At 50.4% G+C, this 13,557-nt stretch overlaps 2 protein-coding genes across 16 annotated transcripts in view; one reads left to right on the forward strand and one right to left on the reverse strand.

Moving 5' to 3' along the window:
• The window catches only part of rasal2 (RAS protein activator like 2), a 68,003-nt gene extending 65,245 nt beyond the window's left edge, over positions 1 to 2,758 (forward strand). For both annotated transcript variants that reach the window (XM_080503543.1, XM_080503544.1), the window contains exons 14-18: positions 1 to 478; positions 551 to 697; positions 764 to 966; positions 1,247 to 1,334; positions 2,181 to 2,758. The exon at positions 1 to 478 is cut by the window's left edge and continues 522 nt beyond it. In XM_080503543.1, the coding sequence (XP_080359669.1) occupies positions 1 to 478; positions 551 to 697; positions 764 to 966; positions 1,247 to 1,334; positions 2,181 to 2,348 (1,084 nt within the window). In that variant the 3' untranslated portion in view covers positions 2,349 to 2,758. The remainder of the gene's footprint in view (positions 479 to 550; positions 698 to 763; positions 967 to 1,246; positions 1,335 to 2,180) is intronic.
• Positions 2,759 to 4,050: 1,292 nt separating this feature from the next.
• Positions 4,051 to 13,557, reverse strand: part of dlg1b (discs large MAGUK scaffold protein 1b) — a 92,839-nt gene continuing 83,332 nt past the window's right edge. For 8 of the 14 annotated variants that reach the window (XM_080503549.1, XM_080503548.1, XM_080503557.1 and 5 more), the window contains 11 exons: positions 13,433 to 13,547; positions 12,541 to 12,717; positions 12,376 to 12,442; positions 9,917 to 10,016; positions 7,986 to 8,027; positions 7,292 to 7,342; positions 7,040 to 7,141; positions 6,787 to 6,959; positions 6,561 to 6,670; positions 6,381 to 6,472; positions 4,051 to 6,037 (listed from right to left, as the gene is read on the reverse strand). In XM_080503549.1, the coding sequence (XP_080359675.1) occupies positions 5,931 to 6,037; positions 6,381 to 6,472; positions 6,561 to 6,670; positions 6,787 to 6,959; positions 7,040 to 7,141; positions 7,292 to 7,342; positions 7,986 to 8,027; positions 9,917 to 10,016; positions 12,376 to 12,442; positions 12,541 to 12,717; positions 13,433 to 13,547 (1,136 nt within the window). In that variant the 3' untranslated portion in view covers positions 4,051 to 5,930. Of the gene's footprint in view, positions 6,038 to 6,380; positions 6,473 to 6,560; positions 6,671 to 6,786; positions 6,960 to 7,039; positions 7,142 to 7,291; positions 7,343 to 7,985; positions 8,028 to 9,495; positions 9,530 to 9,916; positions 10,017 to 12,375; positions 12,443 to 12,540; positions 12,718 to 13,432; positions 13,548 to 13,557 lie in introns of all 14 variants that reach the window. The other 6 variants (XM_080503550.1, XM_080503559.1, XM_080503554.1 and 3 more) reach the window with 2 other exon arrangements.

The following is a 13,557-nucleotide window of genomic DNA, read 5'->3' on the forward strand; positions in this document are numbered from 1 at the left end:
CTCGGAGAACCTGAGCACCGAGAGCTCGCACAACAGCCACAGCAACTCCGACGACTTCGGCAGCCAGGTGGGGGTCAAAGGTCGCGTGGCCTCCAACAGCAGCCTGGACGAGCTGGGCAGCAGGCGGAGCACTCAGAGCGAGGGGTGCTCCACGCCACGTCGCCACGCTCCGCCGGAGCTCCCGCCCGGCGCCGCCACTGCCGTCGCCATACCCCGGCAGAGCACGACGGCGGGCACCGCCCACATCGTGAAGGTGGAGCAGCAGAGCCGGGGAGGGGGCGGGGGCGGGGCCAGGACGCCGCGCTCTCACCCGCACAGCGCGTCGCTACGGAGCAGCAGCAGCGCCAACACCGAGCCCGTGCGTCACGACGCGCCCCTGGCCGCCGCCGCCGCCGCGCCCGCCAACAGCCAGCAGTCTGTCTGCTCTGCGGAGAACGCGGCTGCGCCCCCGAGGAACGCCGCCAAGCCACCGCCACCGGTACTGCAGGATCCGGCACCTTCAGCGTGACGGCGCGGCGGGGCGTTTCTGACGTGTCACTGCTCTGTTCAGGTGGCGTCCCCGGTGGAGGCCGTGGCCATGTCCCCCGTAGAGAGGACGGCGGCGTGGGTCCTCAACAACGGCCAGTACGACGAGGAGGAGGAGGGCGGCGGCGGCGGCGGGGGGGAGCGGAGGGAGGAGGGCAGGAACACAGAGAAGGTAACTTAACACTCCGCTGTAACACGCCGTTACCGTGACGACAGGCTGACACGCGCGTGTCCGCAGTACGAGACGGAGATCGCCCGGCTGAAGGAGCGACTGTGGACGTCGGGACGCCGCCTGGAGGAGTACGAGCGGCGGCTGCTGGCGCAGGAGCAGCAGATGCAGAAGCTGCTGCTGGAGCACAAGAAGCGTCTGGAGGACAGTGAGGAGCGTCTGAGGAGGCAGCAGGAGGAGAAGGACAGTCAGATGAAGAGCGTCATCTGCAGGTGACCACAACTAACTTCACACTTTGTAAATTAGCGTCAGAACACGGACTTTTTTTTTTTCTTTCCCAATTTTGAAGCTTTTCTCAAAAAAACAACAACTTTCTCAATATTCAGAGTTGCGTCAATATCCTGAAGGAGGTTTTGAGTCAAATATAGATCAATAGTTTATTGATCCGCATTGACACAGTTACACCTCGAGACGGAAACGCACTAAAGACACACACACACACACAGCTCGTGTTATTTTGCCGTGCGTGATCAGGCCGATGCTCCTCTGCAGGCTCATGGCGGTGGAGGAGGAGCTGAAGCGCGACCACGCGGAGATGCAGGCGGTGATCGAAGCCAAGCAGAAGATCATCGACGCTCAGGTACGGCCCGGCGCCTCGGCCGCTATAGCGCTCAGTTCAGGCAGGACGAGTCCGGAGTCCCTTAACGTGTCAGTGTGCTGCCTCTCACCGTGTCTTCACTGATTTCAGGTCAGTAACGGCTGTGAGGTAGACCAATCAGGCAAGTAACTGTAGCCCCGCCCACTCCCCTCCCCCTCCCTCACTTGCTGGTTTTCAAACAAACTTTATTTGACTACAAGCGTCGACACGCTTCACGTAGCAGCCAATCACAGAGCAGCAGCTTGTCTCATTGCGAATGCCCCCGCAGCGCCCCCTGCTGGACACAGTTTGGTGGCGCGTTGCGCTCTGAGCGGCTTTTTATTTGTGTTTGGCTGCAGATCTTCACCTCCTCCTCCTCCTCCTCCTCACCGTTCACTCCCCCTCAGCACAGCTTCGTGTTCACAGGTTGACAGCAGGTTTCAGCTCCGGTCCACTCAGTCGTTTCTCTGATTCCCCATCAGAGGAGCTTTACTTTTGGTTTCGTTTGGGTTTTATTGGCTGGTTTTCACTTGTTTGACCTCATTTCTTTAATTTTTTCGGCTGCTGCCCTCAAACTCCCCGTCAAACGGCCGCTGTCGGGTCAAAACCACGTCGCCGCTCAGTCATAACAAACACTTCACATGGACGAAGAACTGGAGCCGCTCTGATCTGAGGATTATTGATTATTGCATCTTCTTGATTGTCATTGGTTTAATGAGCGTCACACACCGTCTCAACAGAAAGTTTCTCCTCTCTTTGAGGAAGTGGTTTTCACCCGACAGCCCCCCGCCCCGCCACCGTCACTCTGGCTTCATGCCCCGCCTCTTTTCCCTGTGTCTGTCCAATCAGGAGAAGCGGATCGGCTCTCTGGACGCGGCCAACACGCGGCTGATGCTGGCGCTGGCCCAGGTGAAGGAGCACTACAGCACGCCCAGCCTCCGCAACGGCCTGTCGCCTAGCAACCCCACCAAGCTGTCCATCACCGAGAACGGCGAGTTCAAGAACAGCAGCTGCTGATTGGTCCAGCCTGGGCCGAGGGGGCGGGGCTTGAAACAGTAGATTTAAATAGGGAGAATCTATAAATGCGCATGTAAATACTGAAGTTTGACCTGTTCAGTGTACAGTGTGTGTGTGTGAGAAAGAGTGAGTGTGTGTGTGTGTGTGTGCGCTGCGTCACAGAAGCACAGTGAGAAAATAAAACCAAAAACAGAAATTTACATTTTCTAATAGAATTTTTTATGGTTTTTATTTGAAGCTTCTGGTTTTAATTGAGTGGATCCTTTGTTTTGCTGTTTCCACTTTAGTTTTTTTTGTTTTTTTTAACCTGATAACTTGTTTTCGGGTTTTAATTTATTCCTCCACGTCCCGTTGCTGGAGGATCACACCCGTCTGCTGTCACATGTTCAAATAAAAGCTTCCTAAAAGTCCCACTGTGCCGTCATTCCTTGGAAACTGAAAGTTGATCATTCAAGCCTCATTCAGAATGTGCTGGTTTCAGGGAGGAAGCACTTCCTCTCCTCCTGCCATGTGCTATTGTTTACATTCTGTCTGTTGCTAAGTTACAGAGAAACTGTTCAACCAAACCAATATGGACCAGAATTTGACCCAGAAGGAGAAACTCCGCTGCTGCAGCAGGACGTTTCAGAAGGTCAGTAAATCATATTGTGCCTCTCTAACCCAATATGTTCATCAGCTGCACTGAATGTTATTTTTACAAAGAAATGTGCTGTTTCAACAGCAAATGAATGACTTCAGTCTAAAGCCCCGTTTCCACCGCACACAAGTGCCGGGACGGAGCGGAGCGGTACGGAATAGAGACCCCGACCGAAAGTCATCAGATCTAGTGAATCATCTGTTGTTGTTTACATCCTCCACTTTGCACTGTTATTTTTTACAGCGGTTATTTTTTGCAGCAGCAGAGCCGCAGCCGCTTCCGTGTTTGTGAGAGAGCGAAACCTCCGGCCACTTGCCCCGCACTCGGGTGCGGGGCAAGTGGCCGGAGCGTTCCCCCCGGTTGGCTGAGCTTTCTGCTCAAACGCAGGAGGTTCTCCACTCCGGCGCTGATCACGGTCCGGCAGCTCAGCGTCGGAACACGGAGGCGCCGAGCTCCGAGCTCCTTTTCATCGCTTCCGCGGTCCGTCCCCGCGATAAAGCGTCACTGACCGCCTCTGGGAAGCGGAGCTGTCGGAGCCGAAAGCTCCAGACTCCCGGACGCACATCCACGCCACGGCGAGCGCTATGCTGCTAACAGAAAGCTCCAACGCGATGCAAAGTCCCGAGCCCCAGTCTCCCTCTGCCTCAAGTTGCTCTTTCACCACAAACACTAAAGTTGAGCAGCAAAGAAAAGAAAAGGAAAATAAAAACCAGTGCAAAGCTGACCACACTGACAGCAGAGGCGTGTCGTAAATCACTGACCAATCAGCAGACAGCTCCTCAACCTCAGACCTGTTCCATGGTCCCCGGCACCCCAACGGAAGGGGAGCGGAAAAGCGGTCGCCTTTGGAGCGGTTTAGACCGGTCTAGGCTGGCACTTTTTGTGCAGTGGAAACGGGGCTTAAGTGACTGCACTTATCTATGTGCACGCCACACTGAGGTCTTCTAATGATCAGAATTCGTAGTGGACAGAATATCCCAAGCCCCCATTTAATCACAGAAATAAATGAAAAGCCCACCATTCAGTTCACTTCCCTCCAAAAATCTGATGAGGCAGTTTTTCTTGTTAAGATTTTATTATGCTTAAAAAAGAAAATTAAAAGACAGGAGGTGGTGATCGAAGAAAAAGAAAAAAAAAATATATATTCATATTCAAATATCTTTATACTTTTTCTATTCATACATGATTAACAATGCAAAGAAAATAATTCCCGTAGTAGTAGTGCTTAAGTAAAGTTCAATATAGACTTTTATTATAACAAAATAGGCAGTTTACCGAGAGGGTTAAATATCTGTCAAAATCTCATTGTACAAGAATCGACACTCGTGGACGCCCGGAGCTGGCAGCTCGTCTCCGGGCGCGTCCACGCCCGTCACATGATCGACATCGTTTCCGTGGTAAGACACTGACGATGCTGTCGGACGTCGCCGTGACGACCGGCGGGGTTCAAGCTCGCGCAGGAGGGCGCCGACTCGACGTCGAACACACCGGAAACAAACGCGACGGAGGAAAAGTTTGTTTTCTTAAAGTGGAGAAAAAAAACGGACCGTGCAGGAAAAATTCTTTATAATTAAATAAGAACATCCTTCAATTATAAGTAAAAAAAAAAAAAAGAATTCACTCGTAATAAAAATACATTATATATAGTAAAATAACTGTCCATTCTTCTGATCAATGAGGAGTTTGGTTGAAATCTTTGTTTTTACACTATAGTAACAAAAATAAGTTTCCTTTTAACAATCTTTATTAAATATCTTTCTACATGACAGAACATTACTCTGGATTTCATTTAATACCAATACATTTTTAATGTTTGTCACAAGGTAAATTTAGCATTTGTTTTTTGAATAGTCTTAAAAAAATATTCCTTACTGATCACAGTGATATTTCTAAAGTCTGATTGATTAGATATTGAGTTTGGATGAGTGTCATTCAAGGCAGTTTATCTTGACGTACTTATATATTTTCCTGTGTAATAAAATAATGTTTAGCAGTTTTGTCTAAGTAAAGATACCAGCTGTCTTCCTTTGGTCATTGCACTGAACATTTATCTCTCCGTTTATATATTTGTTTCTTTCTGGCTGGTTTCAATAGAAAAGTGACTCGCGTGAGAAACATCAATATTTCCACAGCATGGCCACATTTTTTTCTCCCTAAGAAAACAACTTTTTACTGTGAAGTCTAACTGACTGGGGGATTAAAAAAACATAACCAGATTATCGCGGAGCGGAGTGTTTTCTACTAATTTCAAATGTTTAAAAGCGGTGCACGGCGCCCTCTAGCATCAGAACAGGAACACTGCTGCGTCTCGTCAACGTCCGGCGGCAGTGAGGAGCAAAACAAAACAAACTTAATGTGAATCAAGTAAAAAACAAAAAAAACAAAAAGGAAGAAGAGAATTTATGAAATGAGCAGAAAGTGAGGAGAAAAGCTGTGACATCAGACGCTGAGGTGAAGGGGCTGATGGGAAATAAACGGGGGAATAACCGACATGCTGTTTAAAGCTCAAACGTGCAAAGTTTTGCTTTTTTTTTTGTGTCTCCGCTTCCTCCGGACGGACGGACGGACGCTGCCTGAGACTGAAACTCCGTCCACCCTCTCACCTCACAGGACAAAACAAAGAGGAGGGAACCCACAATCAACGAAAAATTCAAGGAGGGGAACGAAGAAGGGAAAAAAAAAAAAAAAAAGAGTCAAATCTGCTTCGTACGTTTTCAGGGTGTCGTTCTCTGTTCTCGTCTTCTGAAGTTCTCCTCCCTTAAACATTAAGGAGCTGTACCAGAAGTCCTCCAACTCTCAGACGTGTGCTTTACTCTGCCCGAGTCCTCGACAGGCAAAAGAGGTCCGGGGGGGAGGGGGGGGGCTCTTCCTTCAAAATGAAACAAAACTGAACCTAAGGAGAGGAGGAAGAGGAAGAGGAGGAGGACGAAGAGGAGTGTGGGGCTTCATAACTTCTCCTTGGACTGAACCCAGATGAACGGACCCGACTGCTCCTCGATGATCTGCTTCACCTGCTCATAGATCTCCTCCAGGGTGTCGCCCTGCACGATGGCTGCACACACACACACACACACAATTACTGACGCTGTCGTGATGTCACATTATGGGATGTTGACGGGACCTTCCGTCAGTGTTTATCACGTGTGGAGCCATTTTGTACATCTCAAGGAGTTTTTGCTTTCTGAAGCAAACGGTACTTCCACTGCTGACCTGCGGGGGGCAGCATGATGCAGTACAACAAGTCTACAACCCGATCTAACCTGGACATCAGAACCGTGTCCTGGGTTGACGGACCCAGACGCCAAGCAGGTTATCAACATCTACGATATTAACTCGTCGGAGGAAAAGCGTGAAGGAGCGTCGTGTTTGCGGAGCGTCTTGACTTCAAACGTCACCTGTGAAATGCTCCGTGAACTCCTGCTCCAGCTTGGTGGCTCTGTCGAAGGTTTTCCTGCCCTGCTCCTCCGTCAGACGCTTGTTCATCTCCCTGCGGGAAGAAAACAAACATCAGAAGAAGAAAAACAACAACAAACAACAACGCCTGTCCAGAAAGACGGCCACGAGCGAGAGCTCACATGATGTTCTCCACCGATTTGGGCTTGATGAAGATGGCGATGGGGTGGAGCAGCGCCAGCTGGAGCCTCTTGATGGCGTTGCCCGACACGTCCAGGATGCAGTGCTTCCCCTGAAACCAGGAGGGGGCGCCAGAGAGAGGCGAGGTGAGGAGAGCGTCTCGATGGATTAAAAACTACCAACATGGCCGCCACTGTAAAGCAGCTGAAGTCAAACGTTGCACTGCACCTTCTCGGCCACCTCCCGGACCGACTGCACGCTGGTGCCGTACAGGTGGTTGTTGTACTGCCCCGCCTCGATGAACTTGTGGTCCTGGATGTCTTTCTCCATCTGCTCCCGGGACACCATGAAGTGATAATCTCTGCCGTCCACCTCGTAGTCTCTCTTGGGCCGGGTGGTGTCTGCGGGACAGAGGGAGACGCTGCAGGAGACCAGACGCTTCCTGGCCGGGGGGTTTTTGTTACCGGGGAGAAAAGCTCACGGGGGACGCAGGATCCAAACTTGTCCGGGAACTCCGAGATCAGGTCGTCATTGATCCGGTCCTTCATGGGGCCGAGGATGATGACGGGACGCGTGTAGTTCACTGTCGGAGGACGAAGACCCTTCATGAACATACTCATCATAATAATAATAATAAGAATGCATTGCTCTTCATTCATTCACTCCATGGTGTTACACTACGTCTGCTCTCATCTGTCTCCCCCGTCTTCTTCACCACCGTGTCCCGACTCACCTTCCTGCTGGACGACGGGTTCGTAGGACAGCACGTATTCCTCCTGCCCACCTGGAACACAAACACCCCGTCAGCCTCGGCTGCAGCAGCAGCAGGACGGAAGCAGGAAGTGAGTGAGGCTCAGAGTCCGTCTCTTCAGGACGTCCACGAGGAGACGCCCGTCGACGTCCCGGGACTTAATGGGAGCCGGCGTCTTAAATTCGGGGTCTAAGACTAATCTGCAGGCGTTACGAAGAATTCTGCACCATGGGCAGGAGAAGTGAGAGGACGGGGTGCATTATGGGAGGAGGGTGACTGCGGCTGGTGAGCGAAAGGATCAATGCAGTACGTTTGACCTTCACAGATCAGAGATCAGTTCTTCTCTCGTCCTGGTTTAACAACCTGCTCGCTACGCCTGACCGGCCTCCCGCTGACCTGAAGAACTCGTCGTGTCGACCGAGGGTCACTTGAAGAAACCCGAGTTTAAAGAAAACAAACCTTTGAGAAATAAAAGCTAAAAACCCGACAAGAGGCGGTTTCACTGTTTGTCCGACTCGTCCGTCGTCCATGCTGCAGCCAGGAGCAGTGAGGCAGACAGACATTGTGTGTGAGGTCATGCTGATCTGTGTGTGTGTGAGGTCATTAACGACATCAGTGGGGGGGGAGGGGTTAGCGGCGAGCGTCGTTAGTGCTTTCCGTCGAGTGTCACACTTACGGTAGCTACTCTCACTATCGCTGGCGTTTGACGTCACGTGTTCTGAAAACACAACAGAAGACACAGAGGACAGGAGGGGTCAAGGGGGGCGGAGTCAGGGGGGGGCGGAGTCGGGGTGGGGGCATCGTCTTTCATTAATGCTCCCCCCCCTCCCCCCACCCGAGACATGACACCCGCGTTAAAATCTGCCTCCCCGACGTCCGACACCCGGAGAAGCAGTCAGAAGCGACTGAACTGCAGGACACGTCTGGAGACACACAAACCCCCGACTGACCAAAACTTTTCAAGCAGTAAAACAATCATCTGGACAACAGAGAAAATGCAGAGTCAGCAATGTGGAGTCGCGACAGGAAGTGTCCCTGGCAGCCCGGCCTCGGCTTCAAGAGAGGAAACAGATCGACTGCAAAAACCAAAACCCAGATCCAAGAGGAGCAGACGTGTCGTTACTCCACGTAAAAAGCAAAGCGGAGCTCCAACATGGAAGCTCCGGTGAAGCCAAGAGGAAAAACCTAATCACTCATCAGGGACAATGGAGTTTCTTCCTCCGGCCATCAGAGCTTTTAATGCAGATGGAGTTTGAGATCATTCTTTAGATGTGTGAACGGGTTCACCTGGTCTCTGCAGCTCTTCTGACATTCAAACTGTCAAACTCGTCCACATGGTCTTATTTCATAACAAGTTCCAAAACGTCTTCTAAAGGCCTGAAAATCCAACTGCAGACGTCCAAGAAGAGCTAATAAACACTAGAACTCCTGTATCACTCTCTGGCCATGTGGGAAATGTTCATCAAAAGACTAAATGGACAAATGTAAGACGCTTTTCGTAATTTTTAATTTGAGATGCACTTCGACCTCCAGCTGCAGAGTTTCAGTGCAACAGAGACATTTTGAACGAAGAGAAGAAACAGTGAAGGAAACCCCAACGTGTTTTCACTTCTTCAACTGTGACACCATGAACAGTGTGTTTAACAGGCTCTTCAGGTGAATCCAGCACATTTATTCAGGTTTTATTTCCCCGCCCCCCCCGAGAGAGTTTGTGTGAAGTCACAGAGACGAGAAGGAGACAAAGACAATAAAATAAAAAAACACCACAGAAGAAGAGATGAGAGAACTGATGAGTGTGACTGTGAAAGGTGCCCCGTCTGAAGGTCTGCCATGAGGAGGAGGAGGAGGAGGAGAGAGGGATGATGGAGGGGAGGAGGACCTGCTTCAGTCCTCCAGCCGGCTCAGTTACAACCTTTTTAAAAGGTTTTTAAATGAAGAGACGATTACTTGGTTTTAGTTAGAATGGCAGTGCTTCAGGAGCGTCGCTGTCGGCCTGAGGAGAACCAGGAAAAAGTTCTAAGGAAAAAAAAAAAAAACTAGAACACTCACTTCCTGCTCCTTTCATAAACTACTGGTTATGTAATACCGTATAGAACTTGTGGGAAATCAAACATGTCCGCTGTAAGACAGAGAGGCTGATGGGAGGTTTTTTTTGGAAGAGGGTGGAGGGTGGAGGGGTGACTTACTGTGGCCTTTGGACAGCATGTCGTCGCTGTTGTCCTGCAGTCAGCATAGCCGAGTAAACAAAGAGGACACAAAAAAAACAAAAACAAAAAAACAAAACAAAAAAAAACAACCAGAAGAACAGAGTTACAAGGTTGACGACAGACGGGGAGAGCAGAGGGAACGCAGCCGGTCCACACGGCCGCAGGACCTCCTCCACCTCCTCCTCCTCCTCCTCCACCTCCTCCTCTACACCTTAAGCTACTGGAGGACTAAGGGTGGCATCAACTCCACCACGCCAGGCCCTGTTGCCGTGACAACCAGCATGCGCGCAACACGCCGCCGCCGCCAGCTGATCTCTTGTCCTGTCGCCGGCTATTCCAGACAAGACGCTCCCCCCCTCCCCCTCCCCTCCCCGACGGGGCGCGACGCTCTGGTACTTACGGTCGACGTCGCTGGTCTCCTGCTCGCTCGCCTCTTTGCTCTTGTAGAACGGAAACTTTCGGGAAAAGAGGTTCTTTTTACGCTTGTCATTGAGAGACTGCTGAGGAAGAAGAGGAGGAGGAGGAGGAGGAGGAGGAGGGGTGATGATGGAACAAAAAAAAAAAAAAAAAAAAAAACAAACGATAAAAGAGGAGGAAAAAAGGGAGATGAGGCGGTCTGACGACCAGAAGCGTTGTGTGTGAGCCTGAGGTGAGCTGCTCCCTGCTGGCTGGACGAGGTATGATGGTGCATCTAGTGAAGAATGTGAAAAGTACTCTTGTGGCGGGCGGGGGGGGGGGGCGGAGCCTCACCACCGTGAAAACTGACTTGAAACTAAAAGATTTGAGGCGATTTTACTAAAACCTCTGAAGTCGTGACTCAAACAGATCCTGGAGGTTGGTTTAGTGACGGTTTAGTTTAAAAAAAAAAAAAAGCTGCAGGAAGCATTAAAAATACTCCTCATATCAACTTTTCTTCTTCAAGTGACCATGACTTGATTATTATCGTTTTTTAAATGTTCAGATCGAATGTTTACTTTGTTGTTTGTTACCGTTGGTCTTAATTGAGCTTGAGCTTTCGAGGAGATGGAGAATAAATGAGCTGTTCATGTCAAAATGTCTGGTGTGTGCAGAGTGTCAACGGTGAAGACAGCAGGGTTAGAGGAGGATGAGGAGGAGGAGGAGGAGGACCACACTGATGACATGCAGGGAAGCTGAGGAGCTCCAGCAGGTGATGGAGAACCTGATTCACCGACTTCATGTCGGGCTGCGTGGAGGAAAGTCACTTATCTGGAGAAATTTGACTCTGATCAATGAAGCTGGACGTTTCACTCTTAAATTCCACGTCTGACTTTAAAAGGCGCTAAAAGCCTCAGACTGGTTTGATAGTTGAGTGATGAAATTGACGACGATGACGGCTTTAATCACACTACTTAATATCCAAACAGGTTCTTGCTCTGCCGTCACAAGTTTACTTTTTAAAAGTGATCTAGAATCTCCTCATGGCGTCAACAGGCTTTACGCACAGTCGATCGCCGTCACGGGGCAAAACTCAAACTACAACTCTGGTTTCACTTTGTGGAGATTCCACTTTCACGTAAAACATTCCACAGCTGTTTCAGCTGCAGGTGTGGAAGAGACGGAGACGAGACGGGTGACAGGATGAGGTCGCATGCTGCACGTCACTGAGCAGGCGGGGGAGGGGGAGGAGGAGGAGGAGGAGGAGGAGGAGGAGGAGGAAGGTGTGTGTGAGCAGGAGCCAGTCAGACATCAATGTCAAGCGTTTCACTCCGTACGAGGAGAAGCGTGAACATGCATGTAGGGCGCCGCCCCGCCTTGCTTCCTCCTCGTTATGTCTGCGGTGTTAAAGCGGAGGGCAGGTGGGGGGGGGGGGGGGGGGGGGGGGGAGTAGGAGGAGGAGGGGGCGTGGCCTTGCAGTGGGCGAAACGTGGCGACGCGTGTTAAAGCGGCATACGAATTTAAAAGGTGCTGGCGGAGGGCGGGGGAGGGGCGAGAGGAGGAGGAGGAGGAGGCGCTGCTGCGGTCTGGAGAAGAAGAAGAACGTCGCTCAGATCGACGGCAACATGCGGTTAACGGGCTCGCCGGTTTAGTCGCACATTAGTAAGTAAGTGGAGATCAGGTGGCTGCGGCGCAGGAAACAAAACACTTCATCTTCACAGAGACGCCAAACCAGAGGACGTCTCCCACGTGTGACATCATGCAAACATCATCAGAGGCTGAACGCCGACGCCTCCGAACCCTCTGGAGCTGCTCGACCTGGAAATGGACGACGCGTCACGAAATCGTTTTGGGGGATCAGTGCCTTGCTCTTACGCATGTGGGCAGCAGGAGTATCGAACCCACAACCTTCCGACCGAAAGACGTTCCACTTTACCAACTCTACCACCATAGCTCTCTCCATATATATATATATATATATATATATATATATATAGTCTAACAAATCAAAGTTATGTTACTTTGAAAATAGATGCTACTGATGGATTTCCATCAGAAGTGTGGCTTTAATTCATCATGTCTTATAATATCTGTCAAAGTTTGTATCAAACACTGAGCTTTAAAGGTTTATTTTCACTTTTTTTTCTCCAAAGAGCAATTCATCAATGGTTAAAATGGTTATTTTGATTGCATAAACAAAAAACTTCTGTGTTTTGTGGTCTGTAGTAAGAAATCTTAAGCCTGAGTATCATTCTGTGAACGGTACCAGACGATTCTTAAAAACTCCTCAGAATCCTTTGTATTGTTGATTTATACGCGCGTCCGTTTGCAAAATACGTCACAGCTCAATAAAGACGTGATCAAAGACGTGAAACGGGTTCAGACTGCTGCTGCAGCTCCAGAGGGTCCAGATGTTTCTTGAATGTTCATGGAGTCACTGTGGGACGGACGTGAAGGACTCACCCCTCGGTCTCGAGACTTGGCGTTGAACTTCACCGTCTTTAACCTGGCCCTCTCCTTCTTCTCCACCCTGGTCAAAGGTCAAACACAAGGTCAGGGGGTCTTGCCCTCTCCTTCTGGTGAAGGTGCTCCGAGGTCACGTTAACGGGAATCGTGTGCATGTCTGACCGTCTCTTGCTGGGAATCACGCCGACCTCCTCCTCCTCCCCCTGCGCCGTCAGCTGCCGGGCCTGCCACCACTCGTCATCGGAGGCGTTGACCACGTGAAGAATATCCCCGAACTTGAAGTTGAGTCCCTGACTGGGCAGACCGGAGTCTCTGGTCTTGTCGTAGTCAAACAGAGCTCTGGGGAGAACAAAACACACATGAATGTGCCAATGAAAACACCAAATTAAACGTATGTTGAACATAACGATCCTTCTGATTAAAGGTATACAGGAGGATTTTCAGGAATTTTAGGAAAGAACCGCCCTCTCCACCGTTTGAAAAAAATGCGCATGCGCAACGCTGTACCTGCTCCCGAGACGGAACGCCTACTAAAACGGGTGCGAGAGACATGCACGAGCCCAGTTCTCCTCGTGCACGCTCTGTTTACAAGTCACAAGTCGGCATCGCTCACATAAGCTACTTTTACAAGAAGATTTGCACCAGAGGGGGTGAAACTGTGTAAAAATGTCCGAGAATAATGTGTCGGGTCGGCCACCGGCATTATAAGGACCGTGTGGAGTGAGCTGCGCGCAGGGACGAGCACGTACGACGGGCTTACGTCATATATCACCAGAATGATTGACAATTGGGAGGACCAGTTATTTTGATGATCCACCCGGAAGAAGAAAATCCTCTACTATACCTTTAAGATTTTACGTCTCAATCTCATTGGTCCCTTGTTCCTGGCGCACGCTGATATAAACTATACTTTCAACATCTGGCAGTGAAATACCGTTACTGTGGTTCTGACAAACGTGTTGGGGAAACGACGCGTTAAAAGGCTCAGCTGTGTGTGTGTGTGTGTGTGTGTGTGTGTGTGTGTGTGTGTGTGTGTGTGTGTGGAGCTCCTCACCTGACGTAGAGCGACCTCTTCTGACTGGTGCGCAGAGACCCGGACCCTGAGCTGATGCTGCTGTTCATCATCTGCTCCCTCAGGTCGTGGATCTTGGCCTCGAAGCGGCTGTACTCTGCAGAGCA

This window comes from Blennius ocellaris (genome assembly GCF_963422515.1).
Source record: "Blennius ocellaris genome assembly, chromosome: 10".
NCBI classification, from domain to species: domain Eukaryota; kingdom Metazoa; phylum Chordata; class Actinopteri; order Blenniiformes; family Blenniidae; genus Blennius; species Blennius ocellaris.